This window comes from Neopsephotus bourkii, unplaced genomic scaffold, assembly GCF_033783945.1.
Source record: "Neopsephotus bourkii isolate Nb327-2 ecotype Australia unplaced genomic scaffold, CSIRO-AGI_Nbou_v1 NB_281, whole genome shotgun sequence".
Lineage (NCBI taxonomy): Eukaryota > Metazoa > Chordata > Aves > Psittaciformes > Psittacidae > Neopsephotus > Neopsephotus bourkii.
The window spans coordinates 1,250,971-1,274,324 of NW_026900790.1; the positions used below are offsets into that span (position 1 = coordinate 1,250,971).

General features: G+C 45.7%; 1 protein-coding gene across 2 annotated transcripts in view; it reads left to right on the top strand.

Annotated features, from left to right (window-relative positions):
- Window positions 1–17,192, top strand: part of LRGUK (leucine rich repeats and guanylate kinase domain containing) — a 57,398-nt gene extending 40,206 nt beyond the window's left edge. The window contains exons 16-20 of one of the 2 annotated variants that reach the window (XM_061346819.1): window positions 3,958–4,046; window positions 9,107–9,238; window positions 11,918–11,953; window positions 15,964–16,133; window positions 16,902–17,192. In XM_061346819.1, the coding sequence (XP_061202803.1) occupies window positions 3,958–4,046; window positions 9,107–9,238; window positions 11,918–11,953; window positions 15,964–16,133; window positions 16,902–17,047 (573 nt within the window). In that variant the 3' untranslated portion in view covers window positions 17,048–17,192. Of the gene's footprint in view, window positions 1–3,957; window positions 4,047–9,106; window positions 9,328–11,917; window positions 11,954–15,963; window positions 16,134–16,901 lie in introns of those variants that run through there. The other variant, XM_061346818.1, reaches the window with a different exon arrangement.
- The last annotated feature ends 6,162 nt before the right edge of the window (window positions 17,193–23,354 follow it).

The following is a 23,354-nucleotide window of genomic DNA, read 5'->3' on the forward strand; positions in this document are numbered from 1 at the left end:
AGTTTTACACCAGAGTAAATCTGTTGATCCTAAATAGAATCCCAGACTGCTTTATTTGGGAAGGGACATTAAAGCTCCTCCAGGTCCAGTACCTACCACAGGCAGGGACCCCTTCCACTGGAGCAGCTTGCTCCAAGCCCCTGTGTCCAACCTGGCCTTAACACTGCCAGGGATGGGGCAGCCACAGCTTCTCTGGGCACCCTGTGCCAGCGCCTCAGCACCCTCACAGGGAAGAGCTTCTGCCTAAGAGCTCATCTCAGTCTCCCCTCTGGCAGCTTCAAGTCATACCCCTTGGCCTGTCCCTACAGGCCCTTGTCCAAAGGCATGATTCCATCCAGTTGATTTCATCCAATTGTGTACTGGTGTAAGGCAGCTGAATATCATCTTTCAGCTCTACAACAAGATATGAAATGATCCTATTCAGTGGCAATACTTAGATGCAGTTAAAAGGACAATGAAGATTACTTGTGAACGCCATCCTGTGGCAGTGGATAAACCCATTCAGCTGAGCCTCTCAGAGTGTATCTAGCGCTAACTGCCAGAGATCAGATTTAAGCACATTTTTCACCTGCTTTTACTTTTCCAATCAACACATGCAACAACGTGCTTGGATTTCAAATAACCTCTTGCAACTCCAGCTTCATCTCTCTTCCTGTTTTTTTTTCCTTCTCCTTAATAGTCCTTTCCCTACAGGCATTCATCCTGCTTGCAGGCAGTGGAGTAGGGGCTACGAAGCAGATGTGGCTACTGCTCATTTTATACGACGATGACAGGAGAAGGGGGAAAAGAAAAATGAAAGCTTTAAACTATGTTCCATTCCAGGGTTATGATGTCATTATGATGAATGATGGCTTGGCAGCCATGACTTGCTCTACAATTTTGCCGCTATCTCTGTATTTATAACTACCTCTGATGTTTAGGATTAGTGTTGTAGATGGAGGAAAGTAACAGAACCCCCCTGCCCCTGTTTCCCAGCCTTTCAGAAAGACTCTCGTAGATGTGGAGAAAGGTATGGTTAGAGAGCCTCCCATCTTTCAGTTTTCTGGGATGAAATACATCCTTTCAAGCTACGCAGAGCTCCAAAACTGTCACAAGTGTTGTTCATGTTTCATAAAATCATAGAATAATAGAATGACTTGTATTGGAAGGGACCTTAAAGCTCATCCAGTTCCAACCCCTGCCACGGGCAGGGACACCTTCCACTAGAGCAGCTTGCTCCAAGAAGAGATCCATCATTGCTTTAGCAGCAGGGAGGAGGACAAACGTTGGATTTAAATGAAGAGAAATAATTGAACTGCTGAGGGTAAGCAGTTAACTGAATGGATGCAAGCCTTTTGGCTGTTATTTTGTGTGTAACTAAGCATAGCATGGAATTAACTGAAAATGTACTCATTTATGGCAAAGTTGTAGGCTGTGGCTCTCTTTCACGTAAAAGCAAGTCTTGCATTGGTTGGGAAAACAGGAGAGAGGCTCTCATGGCCCCAAAGGCGGCAGATTTGGGTCTACTGGAGGATCTGTAGAGGGTCGGTTAAAAGTTATTTCAGAGGCTCATTGGTGACCTGAATCTCATAGAATCACTGAATGGTTTGGGTTGGAAAGGGCCTTAAAGCTCCTCCAGTTCCAACCCCCACCACGGGCAGGGACCCCTTCCACTAGAGCAGCTTGCTCCAAGCCCCTGTGTCCAACCTGGCCTTGAACACTGCCAGGGATGGGGCAGCCACAGCTTCTCTGGGCACCCTGTGCCAGCGCCTCAGCACCCTCACAGGGAAGAGCTTCTGCCTTATCTCCAACCTGAACTTCCCCTGTTTCAGTGTGAACCCATCACTCCTTGTCCTATCACTACAGTCCCTGATGAAGAGCCCCTCTCCATCATCCCTATAGGCCCCCTTCAGACACTGGAAGCTGCTCTGAGGTCTCCACACAGCTTCTCCAGGCTCAACAGCCCCAATGTTCTCAGCCTGTCTCCATATGGGAGCTGCTCCAGCCCCTGATCATCCTCGTGGCCTCCTCTGGACTTGCTCCAACAGCTCCATGTCCTTCTTATGTTGAGCACAGCAGCACTGCACACAGTGATGCAGGTGGGGTCTTACAAGAGCAGAGTAAAGGGGCAGGATCACCTCCTTCGACCTGCTGGTCACGCTCCTTTTGATGCAGCCCAGGATATGGTTGGCTTTCTGGGCTGAAGCACACAGTGAAGCCAGCTCATGTTCAGTTTCGCATCGACCAACACCCCTAAGTTTCTTTCATCCCCAGGTTTGTTAGTTTAATATGAGGGAGAAGCCAGAGTATTTCTCACTGTGGTGGCACTGTGCCATCGCTCCTACCCCAGCAATTTATTTTTCTCCCTTTTTATTTAATCTTTTTTTATTCCTATTTTGAAAGTTTACATTTTGTCAAGTCAGGGAGAAGTGGTTTATGACTAAGGGGGCCATCATTTACCTTGGGTTTCACTTACTTAGTGGCTGCAAGGCTCTTTCTTATTAGTCTCCTTATTCAGGGCTGGTAATACCTTTTCCTTATTTACTGCACTAAGTTTCCAATATATTTTTACATGCAGAGGAAGCTTTACAGCATCAGCTGAAGTGACAACATAGTAAAACACTCCAGGTGAAACACAGGTGCCTCTTAGACCATATTTAATGAGATGAATGTAAATATGTCAGTGGCCTTCAAGTGAAATTTTTGTCTAAACTGTTACATTGGGGACTGGAAATTATAGTGCTTTTGGCACCCAAATCGTGTGCTGTTGCAGCAATAACCACATCCCACTCCCATCATGTAGAACTGGACAATCAAAATCAGGAAGGAATTAATGGGAATTATCCACCAGCAATATAAGAAGCAAGATCTGCTGCTCAGGGGTAGACAGTAGATGTGATTCCTTGCAGCCTTATCCCTTGTGAGCATGCCAATTTTGTATGGCTGTAATTAACTGTACCAGGTATGAAGTGAAAGGTGTCTGTAACTGTAATCTACACAGAAATAAAGGTCAGAACTATATCTTTACCAAAAGAGAGCAAAACAAAGCACAAGCTTGGTGAGCACCTAAGGAGAGCCTTACTTAATGTAAGTAATGCAAGGAAGTGAAGGAATCCACAACAGTTGTAATGTGAGCATTCCACAGATTTTCCATATTCTCTTTCATTGCATGTACCATGACAAAACACCTCTATTACATGTGATTTAGCTATTAAATTGATAATCATCAGTGGCTATCGGTTGATAAGAAAGCACAATTTAATAACTTTGTGATGTACATGTTAATGTATTTAAGGACATGCTACTGCTGCATTTGTCTGACCTGAGAAACTATATTGTCCTACATACCCTTAATGCTCAGGACCACATTTTCCTGCTGAGATCATCATATGTTCATTGTACAAAATCATTTAAACTAACTAAAACTTGCAGAGGGTTCTTTCTTTTAGTGAAGATATAATGAGCAATGAATTCTTTCATTGACAAGGGGGATATTGCTTGATAGAGTTGGTAAGTATTGCTGGAGAAAGGAGACAATGTATTTAAGATGAGGCAGAGGCAAATTTGACTGTATTCAGTCCCTTGCTAGTGAAAAGAAGCTTAAGACAACAGCATAGCTAGAATTATCCCTACTCTAACATACTGGGAGGTTGGGAGGCATCAGAAGTAGTTCTCTGAATGTATTTCTTCCTATTACCTCCTTGCACATTTTGACTACTATGAAGAAATGGAGCTTCACTGGAGGTAAAGACCCTCATTTTTTCAAAGGCAGCAGGATTTCAACCTAAAATTGGGTCTGTGTAAGCTGGTGAATCACATTTAGCACCTTGTTAGTTAGAATATAGCTCTGCTATTTTCCCATAATCTATCAATTCATACACTCTGGAGCCTTAGCAAAAGAGAGGAGTATCATAACCAATTAAGATACCATATATACTTTTAAGCTGCTGTCTAAAGTTGCTCATATTTCTTTATCAGGAAGAAGCTTCTTTCCAAAGACGTTTCTGTGCACTACGTCAGGCTCTGTTGGGGAAAGCACCTAATGCATATGTCCAGCCCTTCCAAAGGTAAAGTAGAGTGGTTTCAGCCAAACATTCCTTTGCAATAAAGTGAGTAATGCCTGTTGGAAGGTCTCTTCTCCACTGCTCATAAGGATGAGTTATTAGAAGCTGTCAGAGATCGCAGATCTCATAGACAACTCTCCTTTCCATCACCCTGGTCTAGCCCTACAAATAAAATACACACTGGCTGTCTTTTGACTCGGGAGTGTAGCAGTCCCAAAAATATATACCAAAAATATATGAGGCTTAGCCATCCACAAGTAACTTGTCTTAAACTATGAAATTAATGCATGTGTTTTGTCTGCGAGAGCAGAAAGGGATCATTTTTCTGGCAGCTCACAGTCTCCCACATGCCTTTTAGCACTACTAGTAATTAGCGTTGGAAAGTCACAGCCACGCTCAGCACAAGGTTGGTTGCTGCAGTGTATCTCTGTTTAAAATAGAACCCATGGCTGTCTCTGTTTAAAATGCAGTTCCTGAAAGTTGGTTCCACCCCTAATTTAATTTTTTACTTGTTTTATTTTTTTTATTTTAGAATTTGGACCCTATCTTGACTCTCTTCTCCTTCCTTATAATCACAGCCTTGCAAAAGTGGTATTAAAAGTCTATGGATCTCAATGTACCTTCTTTGATTGACCTTTTGTGGCATTCCTGCCTTCCCTGCTTGTAAATCTTCCTAATCTGAATTCTTCTTTACTTGCTTTTACTACCTGCCATGAAAAGGCTCACAGTGTTGACATTTAAAGTATCACATAGGCCTCTAAAGCAGCCATCATCAGAAAGGATAGAAAAGTTCATACCTTTCAGCCCATTTCAGTCCTGTATAAATGCAGTCACCAGCTGTAGATACCAGATGTGTTTTATGAAAATCATTCCAATGACAAAGTCTGGAGATTGACTCTTAATAAAAGAAAAGAAAGAAAGAAAAAGGAAACCCTACTGAATTAAAGTGTCTCTAGAAAATCAACAGCCAAAGTTTATACACAGAGAGGCATAATTGTCATAGAATCATGCAATGGTTTGGGTTTGAAGGAACCCTAAAACTCACTCAGTTCCAGCCCCCTGCCACAGGCAGGGACCCCTTCCACTAGAGCAGCTTGCTCCAAGCCCCTGTGTCCAACCTGGCCTTGAACACTGCCAGGGATGGGGCAGCCACAGCTTCTCTGGGCACCCTGTGCCAGCGCCTCAGCACCCTCACAGGGAAAAAACTTCCTAATATCTAATCTAATTATAATAATCATCATAATTATATCAATAAAATAATAAAGTGATAAAATAATAAAATAATGTCTAATCCAATTATGATGCATTTTCCAAATCTTTACTTAGAGAAGGAGGTTTTTAAGTAGCTGATTCATTCATTTTAAGCTATGTTGAAACGAGAAGAAGAACAGAAAGCAGTGTTTTCTTTTGCTGGAGGTTTTGGGTTTCATTTAGCATTGCAGTATGGACTGTTCATGTGAGTATTCCTGCTTGTTGCTCTTTACTCCTTTTATTTCACAAGACACATCTTTTGGAAGCTGATTTTGGAGTTAAGTATTAGGTTGCTTTGGCAGAGCTGTCAGGCAGGTGAGAGCAAATCCTGTCACCCCCAATCAGTACATGCAATTACCAGGCCTCAAGGGATAGGTGCACTCAGTGGAATTGGAGGCAAGAGTAGACAACATCCCATTCCGTACAAGAGGTTATGTCAAGAGGGGCCATAAATATGAATGTTATCAAATGGTTGAAATGCTGAGAGAGAAGCTGAATCCTGGAATGTAGCAGTTAAATAGCGGAGAACCTGGTAGGTCAAGAGGTCCACTCCACTGTTGGTGCATGGTTGTTCTATTGAGCATTCTTGTTCTTATTTACACAGAATTGAATCAAGTTTTAAATACCCATCAGAGAGGGGCTTTCACCTTGGAAAAGCTCCCCTAGGGTTTGGTGGATCTTCATGGAAGTGAGGTTCAGAGAATCATAGAACACCAGGTTGGAAGGGACCTCAAGGATCAACTGATGCAAGCTTTCTAGGCAAAGCATGCCCTGTTCCCATGCCTGAGAACCCTCTTGGTGAAGGTATTGTTCCTAATATCCAATCTGGATATTAGGAAAAACCATGTTGTGCTAGCATCATACTGAGAGAGGACTGGGAATGTAAATAGGTGGCTGGGGACCAGAAAGGGTGGAGGGCAGGGGCAGCTCAGCTTGCATTTGAGCAGCACTGCTGCAGAGAATGAGAACCCTGCTTCAGTGAGGAACGGACTGAAATTCTATGAAATAGATGAAACTGATGCCAAAAATGATATATTCCAAGAAGTTCCAAAGGTATGGTTTGAATTCTTGTGTATCTGTAAATATTAAAAGGATTCTTTAATGTTTAATCTCATTATCAGACATTTTAATCCAAACTGAAATATACTGCTCCATTTTCCTGAGTATGAGAATGTTAAAAGTGGTGTCACACAAGAATCTAACCCATCTTATTTATTGCAAACCCTCAGGCTTATCTACATAAATGTAGATTCTTAAACCCAAATTACTGGAAACCTGGCCTCTATTTTTTGCCTGGGGCTGTGTGCAGGTGTAATTGAAGTCATTTTGATGTCTCATTGCCTAACATAATGTACAAGCAACACTCGGTGGTTTGCTCGGAGTAATTTCACTAGTTGTCTGTGTATTTGAGGGCAATAAGTAAGAGCTTGGGTTAAAGTCTCCTTCAAATCAGGCCTTTAGCTAATGATTAACTTCTTGATTTCGTCTAAATGTTGCTGAAAGAACTGGAGGAAGCAAGAGCAGGCAGTGCCGAGAGGAGGATTTATAGCATTGCTTCTCTGAGTTGGAAGGAATTCATACCCTTTACAGTTTCACTGCCAGAACTGCAGAGAGAGGTCTACAGCAGCCTCCAGTGTCTGAAGGGGGCTACAGGGATGCTGGAGAGGGGCTCTTCATCAGGGACTGGAGTGATAGGACAAGGGGTGATGGGTTCAGACTGAAACAGGGGAAGTTCAGGTTGGAGATAAGGCAGAAGCTCTTCCCTGTGAGGGTACTGAGGCGCTGGCACAGGGTGCCCAGAGAAGCTGTGGCTGCCCCATCCCTGGCAGTGTTCAAGGCCAGGTTGGGCACAGGGGCTTGGAGCAACCTGCTCCACGGTGTCCCTGCCTATGGCAGGGAGTTGGAATTGGATGATCTTAAGGTCCTTTTAAACCCAAACTGTTCTATGATTCTATGGTCTGCCTGTGGTTGAGACTCTCTTCAGCTTGGATTTGGTTACTGTGAGCATAAGATTTATGTGCACATTGTTCCAGAGAGCTATAGGACTGTTTGTGTTGGAAGGGATCTTAAAGCTCCTCCAGTTCCAACCCCTACCACAGGCAGGGACCCCTTCCACTAGAGCAGCTCCAAGCCCCTGTGTCCAACCTGGCCTTGAACACTGCCAGGGATGGGGCAGCCACAGCTTCTCTGGGCACCCTGTGCCAGCGCCTCAGCACCCTCACAGGGAAGAGCTTCTGCCTCTTTCAGTTTTATTTCTGTGCCCCCCTTAATGACAAAACCAGGGCATTGTTCCAAACTCATGGATATGCCTTTTCACAGGGTGCTGGTGAACTTCTTCACCCTGTTTTCCCTTTCTTTTTTTTTTGGAGCTGAGGCATCCTGGCGCAATTTGAGCTCTACTCTGAGCCTAAATACCTATAATGGCAGTACAAAACATGAGAGACAACACAACGGAGACATTTAGTGCAGAGACAGAAGGTGAAACACCATCCCTATCACACCTCTAAAAACGCATCTTCTTCATAGCTGTCGGCTATGTTGGGTTAAGTTCATTTATCAACTCAGTTGCAGCTTCCCAGAGTGGGTCACAGGTTCTGAAGCCAATCCTTTGCTCCAGGATGCAGAGCCCATTTTCCCATGGCTGTCCTTCAGATTCCTGCTTTAACCTCCCGTCAGGCGGTGTATTTCTGTGCTGTACATCAGAGGTCTTTGCTGAGCTTTTCTTCGTGTCTTCCTGTTTTCATTTCCATCCTGTGGATTTACAAGAACTGATTTCTGAGAGCAGTCGGCTCTGGGGGCCATTAAAGGAATGGGGCCCTTTCACCTATGTAATGGGTTCAGATTCCGATCTGAGCTGATAACAAACAAACACTATTACCAGCTGCCGGTTGCTTGACAGTGAAACAATAACAGCTTGAGGCCCTCCACTAGGGAAGCTTTATTTATAGGTGTTAATAAGAATAAATGAAAGAAAAGGAAATTTAAAGGCAAAGAGTAGAAAAACCTGGCTTGCAATGCAGTGTATTGGGCTAGGAACTGACTTCTGAGGAGGGGTGGGGAAAGCCTCATCACTGAAGCATCAGAAGAGGGGAACAGTCCTACTCTGGCAAGATGAGGAGGTGTGAAAAGGCAATGAGACATTCCAGCCTTTCTGTTTCCTATGGGAAACCAGCAGTCGTGTACTTGTTGCCTTAATGGCCTATGGTTGGACAGGGCTTGGAGCAACCTGAGCTAGTGAAAGGTATCCCTGCCCCTGGCAGGTGGTTGGAACTTCATGGTCCTTAAAGTCCTTTCCAACCCAAATCATTCTGTCATTGTCTTTGGTTTTAGCTCTGTGGTTCAAGTCTATAATAATGAATAGTGGTGCCAATTACTGCAATAATAGTGATGTCAACATTGGAATTATCACGAGTGCTTTGCTTTAAGTGTTATACATGGCAGGGATGATGAAAATTCTCATCTTGTGAGCTAGTCACAGTCTCACCCCATTTCCTGTGTCTAATAGAAATGTCTCTATCTGAACAAGTTGCCCTACACTGCTGTCTCAATGGAGAGTGATTCATCCAACCTGTTTTAGCTCCTTACTTAAGCTTGAGTTTATTCCTACTGTAGCTGTGACTGTTCCTCTGTATTTGCTATAAACAGAGCCTGGATTACTACCCCCAACAGCTTATATTGCTGCTTCTCTCCCGCAGGAGATAACACTCCCCTCCAGCTGAACAGGTCTTGTGAACTCACTAAGCTCTAATGAAGCTATCACAGTATATAAATGCATGTAACAAGCACTTTATTTTCTTCCCATATCATTTCAGGGACCTGGCAGCCACTCCTGCACCAGGCAGCTCCCATCAGCAATTCCTGGAACCAACAATACATGCTTCTGTGCTCTCAGATGGAAGGAATATGACCCAAGACCAGAGCTACCCCCTGAGTAGAGAGAGACGGTGAGTTCAGCTTCTGAGACAGATCATCGCGGGGTGGAATGAAGGTTAATGCTGCAGTGTGCAAGAACTAAAACCATTTCCCAAGCTAATGCACTTGGCTCATCTGCTACATCAACAGCCTTATTAAGCACGTGTCACTGCAGCATAAACCAAAGTCTTGCCATTCGTGGCACTGGTTTCATTTAGACACCATAATTCACATACACAGAGAATTTTGAGAGCTTTCTATCAAGAGGATGTTTGAAGGGGGAAAGATGCTGAAAGAAACTTGGTCCAGGTATAGAAAAACAGAACTTGAGTGATAAATATGCTTTTAAAACAAATTTACCAGATATTGCTATCAGGGTTATTTCTCATTCTTTCTTTAGTTACCATTTGGGAGGCTCTGGTGGTCTTCACATTCATATCTCATCCATGATAGCATCAGATCCTATCACGATACTGAGCTCTGTAATACCTTTACCTTCTCTTGCTATCTCAACTACTGCTACCATGCTTCATATCTTGTGCAGCATCTCTGTTCACAAGTGATGAACATCCTCATTTACTTGTACCACAGCTAAGCAGGCTCTGAGATATGAAACATCTCCCTGTCTCATTTAAAGCTTGTAGAGAGGTGAAGGTAGAAGAAGATATGAAGAGGCTACATCTTCAGTGCCTTCAGCTATATTTTCCTGTCTGGCTCTGCAGGTACACATTGCCTCTTACAAGATAGCTGTGACTTACTCTAATGGTCCTGTTTCATAAGTACATCTGAGTTCTGGTTGCCAGCAAGCCTGTCTGCTGCTGTGGCAGTGACATTGCAGCTTTTCTATGCAGCATCCTGGATAAGCTTTGCTTTTTCCCTTCTCCTGGCCATCTGTTGTAATCCCATGCCCAGATGGGATATACAGAAACAGCCAGACGCCACACAGCATGACCTAGTGAAGCATAACACACAAGATCCCCATCCACACTAGGAAGTAGGTGTGTGCTTGCAGCCATCCTCTGCTCGCTCTTCAGAAACTATCACAAAGCTCATCTGAAAGCTTCAACTTGAATGAGCTAAGTTGAATGGCTTAGAGTGAGCTATGCTGTCTTGCTGTTGGTAAACTTGAATTGGATCATGGGTTCAACCCCATGTCTGCTATATTGTTCTAATCCCATGCAAACCAATATACCTTTTCTGGTCTATTTAAACACACCATGCTGTGGTTTTTCCACCTCTGTGTTTTCACACCTTGTAAAAATCATTGTTAGATAACCTCCTAAACACACATTGAATTATAGAATCATAGAATAGTTAGGGTTGGAAAGGACCTTAAGACCATCTAGTTTCAACCCCCTGCCATAGGCAGGGATGTCTCACACTAAACCATGTCACTCAGGACTCTGTCCAACCTGGCCTTGAACATTGCCAGGGATGGAGCATTCAAAACATCCTTGGGCAACCCATTCCAGTGCCTCACCACCTTAACAGGAAAGAATTTCTGCCATATATCTATCCTGAACTTCCCCTGTTTCAGTTTGAACCCATCACCCCTTGTCCTATCACTCCAGTCCCTGATGAAGAGCCCCTCTCCAGCATCCTTGTAGCCGCCTTCAGACACTGGAAGCTGCTCTGAGGTCTCCACGCAGCTTCTCTCCTCCAGGCTCAACAGCCCCAATGTTCTCAGCCTGTCTCCATACAGGATCTGCTCCAGCCCCTGAGCATCCTCGTGTCCTCCTCTGGACTTGCTCCAGCAGCTCCATGTCCTCCTTATGTTGAGGACACCAGAACTGCACACAGTGCTGCAAGTGGGGTCTCACAAGAGCACCTCTGGCCAGGATCCCCTCCTTTGACCTGCTGGTCACACTTCTTTTGATATGAGGCAGCTTTTCACAGTAAATCAGACCAATGAGAAATGTTGAGCATCTTTGTAAGATTCCAACCCCTTCACCTTATCCCTCATGTGTTAAACAGAACTTTGAGCTAAACTTGCTGTCGTAAAACCCCCTGTGTTCCTTTTCTATCCTAGAGAGACTGTGCTCTCTCTGTGATGTACTACCTGCCACTGTAATTACGAGTAGTTAATTAGCATGCTGTAAAAAGGGCAAAACCACAGGTCTCTGCAGACTCATTTGTCCTGAGTATTTGTGCCTTGGTGGAGTGTGCTGAAGGGGAACAGAGTGAGTGTGTGAGAGAAACCAAGTGCGTAATAAGTTGCTGAGGGATTATGCATCATCTGTCCTTAGCAGGGAGAAGCAAGACCTATAGCTCAAGTGAGTGTGAAGCTCTGATGAGTTGTAAAGGTCTTACCCTTCACATATGGGAATAAATATGTCTTTCCACTCCACCACATTGTGGTGTTTTGACTTTAGCACTGTTTTCATTTAGCGCTGTTAATAACACAGTGGGAAAACAACTGTGAGGAGAGGAAAAGCAAACTGCTAATCTGATTCATTTTCCGTGTATGCAGCATGGCCTACAGCAAACTGGCAGAGAGTCGTGTTGCCAACTCCTTTTGTAAGGGAAATACGGGAAGTTGGGAAGGAATTTGCTTAGAGTGATGAATGGAAACACTGTTGTGTAGATATGTTTGAAAATCCCCATGTATCTGAAGCATTGTACAACCTGCAGTTACCTTGTTTGAATATTGAGGTGCTTTAATATGTTCTTCTTTCTCCCCAATTTCATGCTTTCAACATCTGGAATGGAAGAAAGAGTAAACTAAAAAAAGCCATCAAGGGGAAAAAGTATGAATGTGTTGACCTCTGAGCACAGCAAGCGAAGGAAATACTGCTTTCCAAGAGCAGGGTTAGCCTCATATCAAGAGCAGATTAGTCTCATATCTCACTGGGCAACACTGTGTCCAGCTCCCAAATATTTTGCATTATTACTCAAATGTGGCAGTTTTCATTTAAGCTTGGGCTGTGGTGTGGAAGCAGCAGCGTTATTCTTCAGGTCACTACCGCTTGTTGGATACAAGTCTGTTACTTCTGCTTTACAAGTGAGATGATTGCATTTACCCCAGAGTGAAAATCAAAGGTTTTGTTTAGACATCTGCCCACTGAGCTGCAGGTCTCAGCAGGACAGTTTCTAATGACATCCTTGGCTTCTTTGCATTGCTGAGACCGTAGCTATGCTCTTCTCCTGGGAAGTAACCTACGATGACCTGGTCTTTCCTGATCTCACTAAAGGGAACACTGTGCCAGTTTCCAGGGACTACTCAAGTCCTCTCCTGGAGGCTGACCTCTCCCATACATGGAAATGTGGATTACGTTTGCCTGAGGTGCCATTTATTTTCACTCATAGGCTTAAGCAATTTATCATCGCCTTTGGTGAGTAGCAGTCCTTTAGGGCAATAGATCTTACAACTGTGCTTTAAAGCACTGCTACTCGCCACAGGCAATGATAAATTCTTTGGGTCCCTCTCTGCTATATTTCATCACTCACTTTAACCAAGCAGAAGTATTTGTAAGGTTGTTGAAACGATCTGGTTACAGCATAACGAGGAGAGGAGACACAAAATACAGTGAGCTGGAGAGTAGAAACTTCTTAATGATAGAACACTGCCAGGGATGGGGCACCTACATCTTTTCTGAGCCTCAGCACCCTCACAGTGAAGAGCTTCTTTATATCTAACCTAAATCTCCTTTGTAGTTTAAAGCCATTCCCCCTTGTCATATCTCTATATTCCCTTCTGAAGAGTCCCTCTCCATTTCTTATACTAATGTCTTCTCCCTAACTTGTTCTTGTATGTACAGGCTGTGGGCTGTGCCTCGATACTGGGCTCTTCAAACCTCACCCCACTGTTCTATTCCATTCACTTCTACCGGTGGCAGAAATAGAAAGCAGACAAAATTAGAGAAACTGCCACAGTTTTTATTCTTGTATAAGCATCTTTTCACCCTGAAGACAAGGAGACTACATTCTCCATGTCAGGACTCCCATAGCTTCTGTACTATGCCTGTCTGCAAGTTTGAGGGTGGAATAAGAACCTCACCTACCATTTAACAAGGAACTGACTCAAATATTGAATTGCACATCCCTATTCCTGCCAAACACAAGCAAACGGGAAATGCCCATCAACTGAAACATTACAACGTCATGTGCAATGATGTACGTTAGGGTTTGGCAGCCCAGCGCAACCAGAATCTAAACAGGATCTATAGCAGGCCAGTGCTTTACTCCTCAACTCATTACTGAGGGAAAACTTTAAAGTCAAGATACATAGAATGGTTTGGGTTGGAGAAGACCTTAAGAGCATCCAGTTCCAACACCCCCAGCATGCCTGCTTCCCCTATAATCGGTCTCTTTTCTGTGCTGCCAGAAAAGAACTAAGGATACCTTGTCCAAATGCATTCACAGGTCACCTGGCAAGGGCATAAAGTAGAGGCAAATTCTCAGCTCCTCTCTCCCACACTTCCCAAATACCTTGGACACCTACATGGCAGAGTGCTCATAAGCTCTAGTTTCCCACTTATCTTTGATGTCATTCTCATTAAGCAGCTTTGCAAGAATCCTTAATTAAATTAAATGCTTCCTGTAACACTTGTACTACATAAGCCTGAGTACCTGCATTCCCTTTACACCCTGCCCAGTGGTACGTGATCTATTTCCAGGCTCTACCTTGTCTTCTGCCTAAAGAAAGGGACAGCTGAGGAGGAAAGCCATGGAGATTGTTGCCGAGTACCTTTGGATGCTGGTTTTTAACACAGTGCATTCAAGCAGTTGCAGCTAGAGCTCTAAGGGGGTTAATTCTAACTATATGGTATCTGTTTTTAGCCTTTACGAGTAGGTGGATGTGTGACTGTGTTCTCTGAAGCAAAAAGCAGTAGTCAGCCTTTTAGAAGCTGGAATAGATGCTGTTGAAGAGTCCAAGGTGCTGTTTATACTAAGCTTGGATTTACTACTTCTAGTTATTTCTTATCCCTACCGCAGTTATGTCTGATGAGTATTACAAGCAGCTAAAATGAGATTACAACTAGGGTTAAGCACTTGGCTGGAGAGCACTGGGTGTTTGATGAGCATCCTTGGGTGCAATGGACCTCAGAGGAAGACGCAAGCACTCAGTACATTAAAGGATAAAATATCCTTTTACCTTGAAGGCAACAGAAAAAATCCCATAGTCTTCCATAGTGCATCTATCTAGTGACAAGGTAATTACCTGTTTCTTATGGGAGAACCTCACTGTTATATCTCATTATTCATGATCCTTTCTTCTTATTGTATGGGTTTATTCAAATACCACTGAAATACTTCCTTTCCTTTCCCCACAACACTGTAATCACAGTTATTCTCACAAGCTTAAACGCTTCTTGCAAGAATTAGAGGGTGAAATTACTTTGGCCTGCCCCATGGGTAAGGTCAGGGTGAATAATCTTCCTCCTAGGCTCACAAATCTATGAATTAGTTTCCCTCACCTAGACCAGAACAGTCCTTTCTGTACAGAGACATAGTTAATTATTTTAAGCATTGCTCCAGAAATATATGTTTTGCATTAAATAGGTAGGTATTGATCCTTCCATATTAATCAAGGCCTTTTCCTTACTTACCTTGAAGTAAATCGATAGTATATAGAGGGAAATGGGAAGTCTATCAGAATGAGCTACAACACAGTCTTTATCATTGTCGGGGTCTCAGACCATTTGTGTTTTGGCTTTTCTGCAAGAGACATAACACATCACAGGTGCTTTGGGTACTACTCACTGGTAAATGACTATTCATGGTTTGTGTTGTCACTGGGGTACTACAGAAACGCTTCTTTTCAAGGCAGTTCCTATTTTCTTTCACTCACCAAGAGAGAACACTGAAGATGGGTTTAGTAAACAAGGAGCTCTGAGTTCTGATCTCAGATCTGGAGCTGATGCACTGTGTGGCAGGAACCCCTTCTGCACCGTCGAGTGGCTGATGAAATCAATAAATTCATAGAATTATAGAATAGTTAGGGTTGGAAAGGACCTTAAGATCATCCGGTTCCAACCCCCCTGCCATGGGCAGGGACACCTCACACTAAACCATATTACCCAAGGCCTCGTCCAACCTGGCCTTGAACACTGCCAGGGATGGAGCATTCACAACCTCCTTGGGCAACCCATTCCAGTGCCTCATCACCCTAACAGGAAAGAATTTCCTCCTTATATCCAATCTAAACTTCCCCTGTTTCAGTTTTAACCCATTACCCCTTGTTCTACCACTACAGTCCCTAATGAAGAGTCCATCCCCAGCATCCCTATAGCCCCCTTCAGATACTGGAAGGCTGCTATGAGGTCTCCACGCAGCCTTCTCTTCTCCAGGCTGAACAGCCCCAACTTTCTCAGTCTATCTTCATACAGGAGGTGCTCCAGTCCCTGATCATTCTCGTGGCCTCCTCTGGACTTGTTCCAACAGATCCATGTCCTTTTTATGTTGAGGACACCAGAACTGCACACAATAAATTCATAGAATCATAGAATAGTTAGGGTTGGAAAGGATGTTAAGATCATCAAGATCCAAGCCCCCATGCCATGGGCAGGGACACCACGCACTAAACCATGGCACCCAAAGGTCTCGTCCATTCAAATTCAAATGGAGAGAGGTAGTAGTTGTGTTTGCTAGCACTTGAAGTTTTGTGGTGTGTAAAGCTTTGTGTAACCAGTAAGTACTGGGGTTTATTTCTGTCTCTTGACTGAGTCGTGTGACTGCAACATCAGTGATACTGTCAGCCTTGGTGCATATGCTATTTTACTGCTATTTTAAAGCATGAATCATTTCCTCCTCTCAGCTGCAAAGAATCTGGTCCTGCCAGGGGACGATTCCTGGCCTCATCTGGTGCCTCTGCTGCTGAAGGTCTGCCTGTTCGGAGCCCTGTTCCTCATGCTCACCCCACTGAAGAAGCCAAAGCTGAGCATCAAAATCCAAGAAGAGCTGAAGATGGAGTGGGCAGATTGAGAGGTTTGAACCATATTGAACACATTTTGAACTACTTGGAACAGGCTTCTCAGGAAAGTGGTGGAATTACCATTCCTGGAAGTGTTCACACACTGTGTAGACAAGGCCCTCAGTGACATGGGTTAGTGGTGGTCCTTGCAGGGCTGGATAAAGGTTGGACTGGATCTTAAAGGTCTCTTCCAACCTGGTTCATTCTGTTCTATATTCTATGTAACAGCTTTGCTCAGGCTGTGCATCTTACTATAAAAACAGTAGCTTTATTTGGGTTACAGAGCAGCTTCTTCATGCTTCTAGTAATGACACTTTTAAGAAGCAAGGATATGTTGGAACTAGATGATCTTAAGGTCCTTCCCAACCCTAACTATTCTATGATTCTACAATTCTTTGATGTGGCAGACTCATCACAGTGTGAATGCAACACACTCGATACAGCAGCTTTCTCTCAATGAACTTCTCGAGGAATTAGATAGTGACTGCTTAGGTGCAAAGTTACTCATCCATACGTAGAGGGAGAGCAGTCACTACCTGAAGATGTTGCTCATCCCTTATTCCCCAAAACACTGGCTTTTCAGCTGCAGATTTGTGCCCCATCCCTGGCAGTGTTCAAGGCCAGGTTGGACACAGGGGCTTGGAGCAAGCTGCTCTAGTGAGAGATGTCCCTGCCCATGGCAAGGGGTTGAAAATGGATGAGCTTTAGGGTCCCTTCCTACCCAAACCATTGCATGAGTCTATAAACCCCTCTTAATGCTTCTTCACTTCTTATTTCTGCAGACACTGAATTCTCTGCTGAGAATCCCCAGAGAAAGCACAGCAAGTCCAAGACTGGTTCTTCTCAAGTGCCCCAGCTCAGCAACTGGTCAGGCTCCAAACCTGTCCTACCTCCAATCCCACCAGGGCGGAAGAAGACCACCCGTTGATGGCCACTACTAGCCAAGCCTTTGTTGTGGTTACACTGAATCTTTCTGCCTAATAGGAACACTGATTTTTATATATCTATTTCTCTTCCACAAAGCAAAGTCTATCAAATATTATTCCTAAATCCATTTCTAATTAATTCTCCCCCCCAAAAAAGTTATGTATTTATAACTTGATGAAAAAGTAATTTCTCTATTTCCCAAAGCTAGAAATTATTTCCCCAGGCACTCCCAGCTGGGAAACGGTGTAGATTTTATTCCTAACAGCCACATGACCACATCTTCCATTAACTTCTCTCTTTTCTTCCTCTCCTACGTTATAAACTTAATTGAGGTGTGGGAGCATTGGGGTCTCTGTTAATATTGTCGATATTGTAGCAGTAGTGAATTACTTTGGAGGACTTTGTGAAATGTTCAGGGTTGAGTTGAGAGTTAAAACGACTTCCAAAACTCTTTGTTGCTAACAAAATGTGGTTTTCTGAAGGGATGAGTCCCAACTCTTGGATTTGCAAGTGTATTTAAACAACCCAGTGAGGAGCAATCAGGAAACCTCCATATAAGAGAGAGCCATATGAAGCTGTGAGTAGTGTGTGAACATTTGTTCTTATGCGGAGTAGGAGCTCTGACAAGTAAATAAACCCCTTGAATTAAGGTTTGTCCTGGTTAATTTCCATTACCATCTACTTAGAGAGCACATAGTGAAGCCCCTTTGCCCCAGCAGCTTCCCATGGGGAGGGGGCATTTGCTATTCCTATTGCAGCGTGGACCTTTGCATGCACAGAAGACAGCACAACTTGTTGCCACAGTGTGGAGTCATGCTCTGTGTGTTCACAGTGTGGCCAAGGGGTTTTGGTGATTAAATAGGATGACCTGACCGAAGGAGCTCAGCTCATGGTAACTAATGGATAGATACAGATAGCCTTGACCTTACATTCCAGTATAGCCTGGAAAACAACTCAGCTTTTTATTAGGTAGTTCCCTTTCCATAGAGCTCTTTCCAGCTGAAGAACAGCAGCACCTTTTTCATATCACTGACTGTGACAGAACAAAAAGCAAGGCTGCTCCATAGCCTGGTTTCAGAAGGAATTCAGAAGCTGCAGTTTCAACCTTAGTGGGTGTTTTGCCAATGCAGGTGGGTACCCAACTGCCACTGGACACCTACCCGACCTCCACAGCTTCTTCAGCAAACCACACAGGACTCCTCATGGCTTCATTCCCTCTGTAAATACCCTTGCAGAAGCTGGCCTGGCTGTTACAGTGGCTACGTGGAGCATTGATGTGGATGCTGATGGGTGTATTGGGCTTTGCTGGTTTAGAGGTGACAGTTTTGCCATGCACTGGACCAGACTGCTCTAAGGAAGTTGTGAATGCCCCATCCCTGGCAGTGTTTAAGGCCAGGTTGGACACAGGGGCTTGGAGCAAGCTGCTCTAGTGGAAGGGGTCCCTGGTTGTGGCAGGGGTTGGAGCTGGAGGATCTTTAGGGTCCCTTCCAACCCAACCCATGCCATGATTCTGCGGTTAATGGATATGTACAAGGTACCTCGTGGTTCATACACAGCAGGGCCAGGGGTGGTCACACCACCTCACTTAAGTTACACAGATAATGCAGTCAGTGCAGATAAATCAGTTTTCTCCAGGACACAAATGCAGAAACCCATGTTTAGGGGTCTGTAGCCCAAGTTCATGTCTGGAAAATAAGGGCAGTGGATAGTAAATAACACCCCAGTCACATCAGTGCCTCTTTTCCTTCCATTCCTGCCCAGTTCTCCAAGCTGACACCACTTCCACATTCAGCCCCAGCTCCCCACTCTCCCCTTGGAAAGGTTGCTTCCTTCTGTGTAAAACAGACCAAAACAGGACAAGTTATCCCTGAACTGTGATGAATCTCCTCTGCTTGAAGTGTGCAACCCTGCAAAAGAGCATTGCACGCCTTAAGCGAATGAGCACAGAGCTTCAAACTGCTCCTATTTACAGGAATGTCTTAAATGTGGAGCTCTTCAGTGTAGGAATTGTATCTCTATACAGGTGCAGTATAAATACATTACTCTTACTTCTGAGTTGTAAAATCCTTTGTTCTTTTGTGATCAGGGTATTGCATTTGTATCAGACAGTAATGTTTGAAGAGAATCTCCTATTTTGCAACCAGGTTTTGGGTCCTGAGCTTTCAATTACTTCCAGATGTGGCATGTTCAGTGGGGTTCATGGAATCATGGAGTGGTTTGGGTTGGAAGGGAGCTTAAAGTTCCTCCAGCTCCAACCCCTGCCATGGGCAGGGACACCTTCCACTAGAGCAGCTTGCTCCAAGCCCCTGTGTCCAACCTGGCCTTGAACACTGCCAGGGATGGGGCAGCCACAGCTTCTCTGGGCACCCTGTGCCAGCGCCTCAGCACCCTCACAGGGAAGAGCTTCTGCCTTATCTCCAACCTGAACTTCCCCTGTTTCAGTGTGAACCCATCACCCCTTGTCCTATCACTCCAGTCCCTGATGAAGAGCCCCTCTCCAGCATCCTTGTAGCCTCCTTCAGACACTGGAAGCTGCTCTGAGGTCTCCACGCAGCTTCTCTTCTCCAGGCTCAACAGCCCCAATGTTCTCAGCCTGTCTCCATTCAGGAGCTGCTCCAGCCCCTGAGCATCCTCATGGCCTCCTCTGGACTTGCTCCAACAGCTCCATGTCCTCCTTGTGTTGAGGACACCAGCACTGCACACAGTGCTGCCAGTGGGGTCTCACAAGGACCTTGCGTGGAAGCAGGACATGGGAATTTCTAAGGAAGAAGCTGAATTTGATGCCAATTCAGCCAAACACTCCGTTTCTTTCCTGCTTTCCCTGACCTTTCCCTGCTGTACTCTCACTCGCTCTCTTCCCACTCCCCAGCACACCACAGCTCAAGCTGCCACCCCGATTTACAAGGGTTCACCCCAAACTGCATGCTGCTGAGCTGCCCTTTGCCTCCTGCACCCTGAAGCAGGGAGCACCTGGTTGAGCCTGGAGACAGGAGTGCTGGTGGTTGCTGGTGGGTAAGGTTTACATTTCACTTAGCACATTGCTCCAGGGAGCCGTTTTGCTTGGCAGGAAGCGGTTGGGATCACAGCAGGGCAGCTTTGGGACCTTCAGTCCCTCCCAGTCAAACAAAGCTCTGAGGCTTGAGTTTTACAGAGGGGACTGTAACAAGCTGTTTAATTTCCCCCTTTTTAAGGGAAACATTCAATATGCAATAGGAACTGTGGTTGCTGCCTTGTGAACACAAATGGCTCTCCCAGCCACAGGGAGCTGAGTGCTTATCACACGTGCTGTCTCATAGCCCTGTGTTACGCAGGGGTAAATCACGGCAGAGGGAAATTGCACTGATCTGTGCTGTCCCAGGAGGTTTCCCATAAGAACTGGGTCAGAATCCAAGGATTCCATATCTCTGTTCAAATGCTGTGTCTTCGAGGTGAAGCACAGGAGACTGTGCCCATGCAAAAGCCTTTTGGGAAGCCAAGAGCAGCTCTTTCATCCTGATGCCTCCCCTAGGTCAGCAGCAAGGCGGTAGGAGTCCCAGTGCAGATGCTGCAGGACAAGGAGATGCTGAATGAAGGGATGGGGTGTTTGTCACACATAAAGGGGATGGTGTTTTCATACAGACCAGTGCCTGAAGGAGAGGCTATGAAGTTTTCTGGCTGTAAGTTTGATGCAGAGTGAAGAATTCCAGGGGCTGTAGAACTGGTCTGTACTGGAACCTGGACCTAGTGCAGGTAGAACTACTAGACATCTGCTGAGCGTGTCGAGCACTGAAGGCTGAGATGCTCCATGGACAATGACAGTGTGTAGGCAGCCAGGGCAACCTGCTGTGGGCTTGGTTAGAGGGCTGGTGATGGCTTGGACTCTCCAGCACCCATTCCCCACATTAGTAGCTGTATATTAAACAAATGGGTACAAAATGGTTGGGTTTGGAGCTCTGACCTCATCTCCCTGCCTCATTCCTCCGCTAACCCCACTGACACCAACCCTAGAACCACTGGTAGAGCAGCTACACCTGCCTATTGCATCCCTTTAACCGTGTCCTGCAGACAGATGAGGAATAGCTCCCAGCACTGACCAAAGGGCTGTTTGTTTCCCTGCAGATCACACACATCCATCTCCAACCCTGAAGCTCCATGTCATGCCCTGGCAGTGTCCGGCTGCCCCACTCCCTCTGCCTGCTCCCTCAGGAGCTTGTCTAAGGGAAGTTTAGATTGGATATAAGGAGGGAATTCTTTCCTGTTAGGATGGTGAGGCACTGGAATGGGTTGCCCAGGGAGGTTGTGAATGCTCCATCCCTGGCAGTGTTCAAGGCCAGGTTGGACGAGGGCCTTGGGTGATATGGTTTAGAGTGAGGTGTCCCTGCCTGTGGCAGGGGGGTTGGAACTTGATGATCTTAAGGTCCTTTCCAACCCTAACTATTCTATGATTCTATGATGCTGCATAACATACTGCTGTTTGGCAGCAGTCAACGTGAATTAGGGTTTCTTGTAACAGTCCTATGGGAGGGGGGTGAGGGGAGCTGCTGCTCAGTGTGATCACACCAACCACCCGGCTCCCTCTTTGATTCCCTCACTCAAGGGAGAGACAGTGGAGGGCTTGAAGGAGACCCATGAGGTCCTTCCCGGGTCTCACCCTGCACTGCTGGGGTGATGCTTCAGCAGCTCCAGCCTGCAAACTGCTTTGAGTTCCCCATTCATCTGCCAGTTGTCCCTTCTAATGCCAAGGTGTGTTTCACCAGCTTCTCCCCGTGGTGACTCTTCATCAGGGACTGGAGTGATAGGACAAGGGGTGATGGGTTCGAACTTAAACAGGGGAAGTTCAGGTTGGAGATAAAGAAGAAGCTCTTCCCTGTGAGGGTGATAAGGCACTGGCACAGGGTACCAAAAGAAGTGGTAGATGCTCCATCCCTGGTAGTGTTCAAGGCCAGGTTGGACACAGGGGCTTGGAGCAAGCTGCTCCAGTGGAAGGGGTCCCTGCCCTTGGCAAGGGGTTGGAACTGGAGGAGCTTTAAGGTCCCTTCCAACCCAAACCACTCTGGGGTTCTATGGTCTATGGGTCTGGAGCCCCTGGCACCGAGTCAGCCCTGCACGCCCTGCGCAGGCTCCGCACTAAATCCTGCTGCTCGGACAAAGCCTTTCAGTAACCCTCACAAAGTATTTCAAGCTTCTGAGATATTTTCCATGCCTCGTGTAAGGCAGGGACAGGGGAACCTCGGGGCTGAGCCTCAAACCCACTTTCCTGCAGGGAGGAGGCGGCTCCTGCATTTTTATCATGCATGCTCTTCCCTGCACGTACCCCAGAGCAAGTAGAAGCACGCAGATGTAAATCAGCGCCCATCACAGAGGCATCTCTCCACAGTGATAAATCCCCCATGCTGAGGGTCCTCCCAGAGATCACTGCTGGAGACCCCAATTTCGAGACCCATCTGAGACCCGGCTTCAGTGTGTGCTTGAGCCCAGAACCCCCCCGTGTGCTGGGCTGCACCCCCAGAGCGTGAGCAGCAGCTCAGGGAGGGGATCCTGCCCCTCTGCTGTGCTCTGGGGAGACCCCCCCTGCAGTCCTGATCCAGCTCTGGGGCAGCAGCACAAGAGGGACGTGGAGCTGTTGGAGCGAGTGCAGAGGAGGCCATGGAGATGCTGCAAGAGGGATTATGGAACTTCATCTTCCCCTTTGCAGTGGTCTGAAGGCCTTGATGTACACAGCTAAGCACCAGCTGTCTCAGCTTAAGACTCCACCAACTTCAGCTCTGTATGCTAAGAACTACATGGCCAGGTTGGACAGAACCTTGGGTGACACCTAGTGTGAGGTGCCCCTGCCCATGGCAGGGGGTTGGAACTGGATGATCTTAAGGTCCTTTCCAAGCCAAACTCTTCTATGATTCTGTGATTCGACATAAGCCAGACAAAACCAAAGGAATTCAGTTAAAGGAATTCAGCTAACCAAACTTAACCAACAACAAAGGACCCTGTGTTTAAGAAGGACACAGTTTAAGCCCCTCAGTTTAAGGACAGGGACCTGCTGGAGAGAGTCCAGCGCAGGGCAACTAAGATGATGAAGGGAGTGGAGCATCTCCCTTATGAGGAAAGATTGAGGGAGCTGGGTCTCTATAGTTTGGAGAAGAGGAGATTGAGGGGTGACCTTATTAGTGTATATAAATATATAAAGGGGGAGTGTCCCGAGGATGGAGCCAGGCTCTTCTCAGTGGCAAACAATGAAAGGACAAGGGGTAATGGGTACAAACTGGAACACAAGAGGTTCCACTTAAACCTGAGAAGAAACTGCTTCTCAGTGAGGGTGACGGAACACTGGA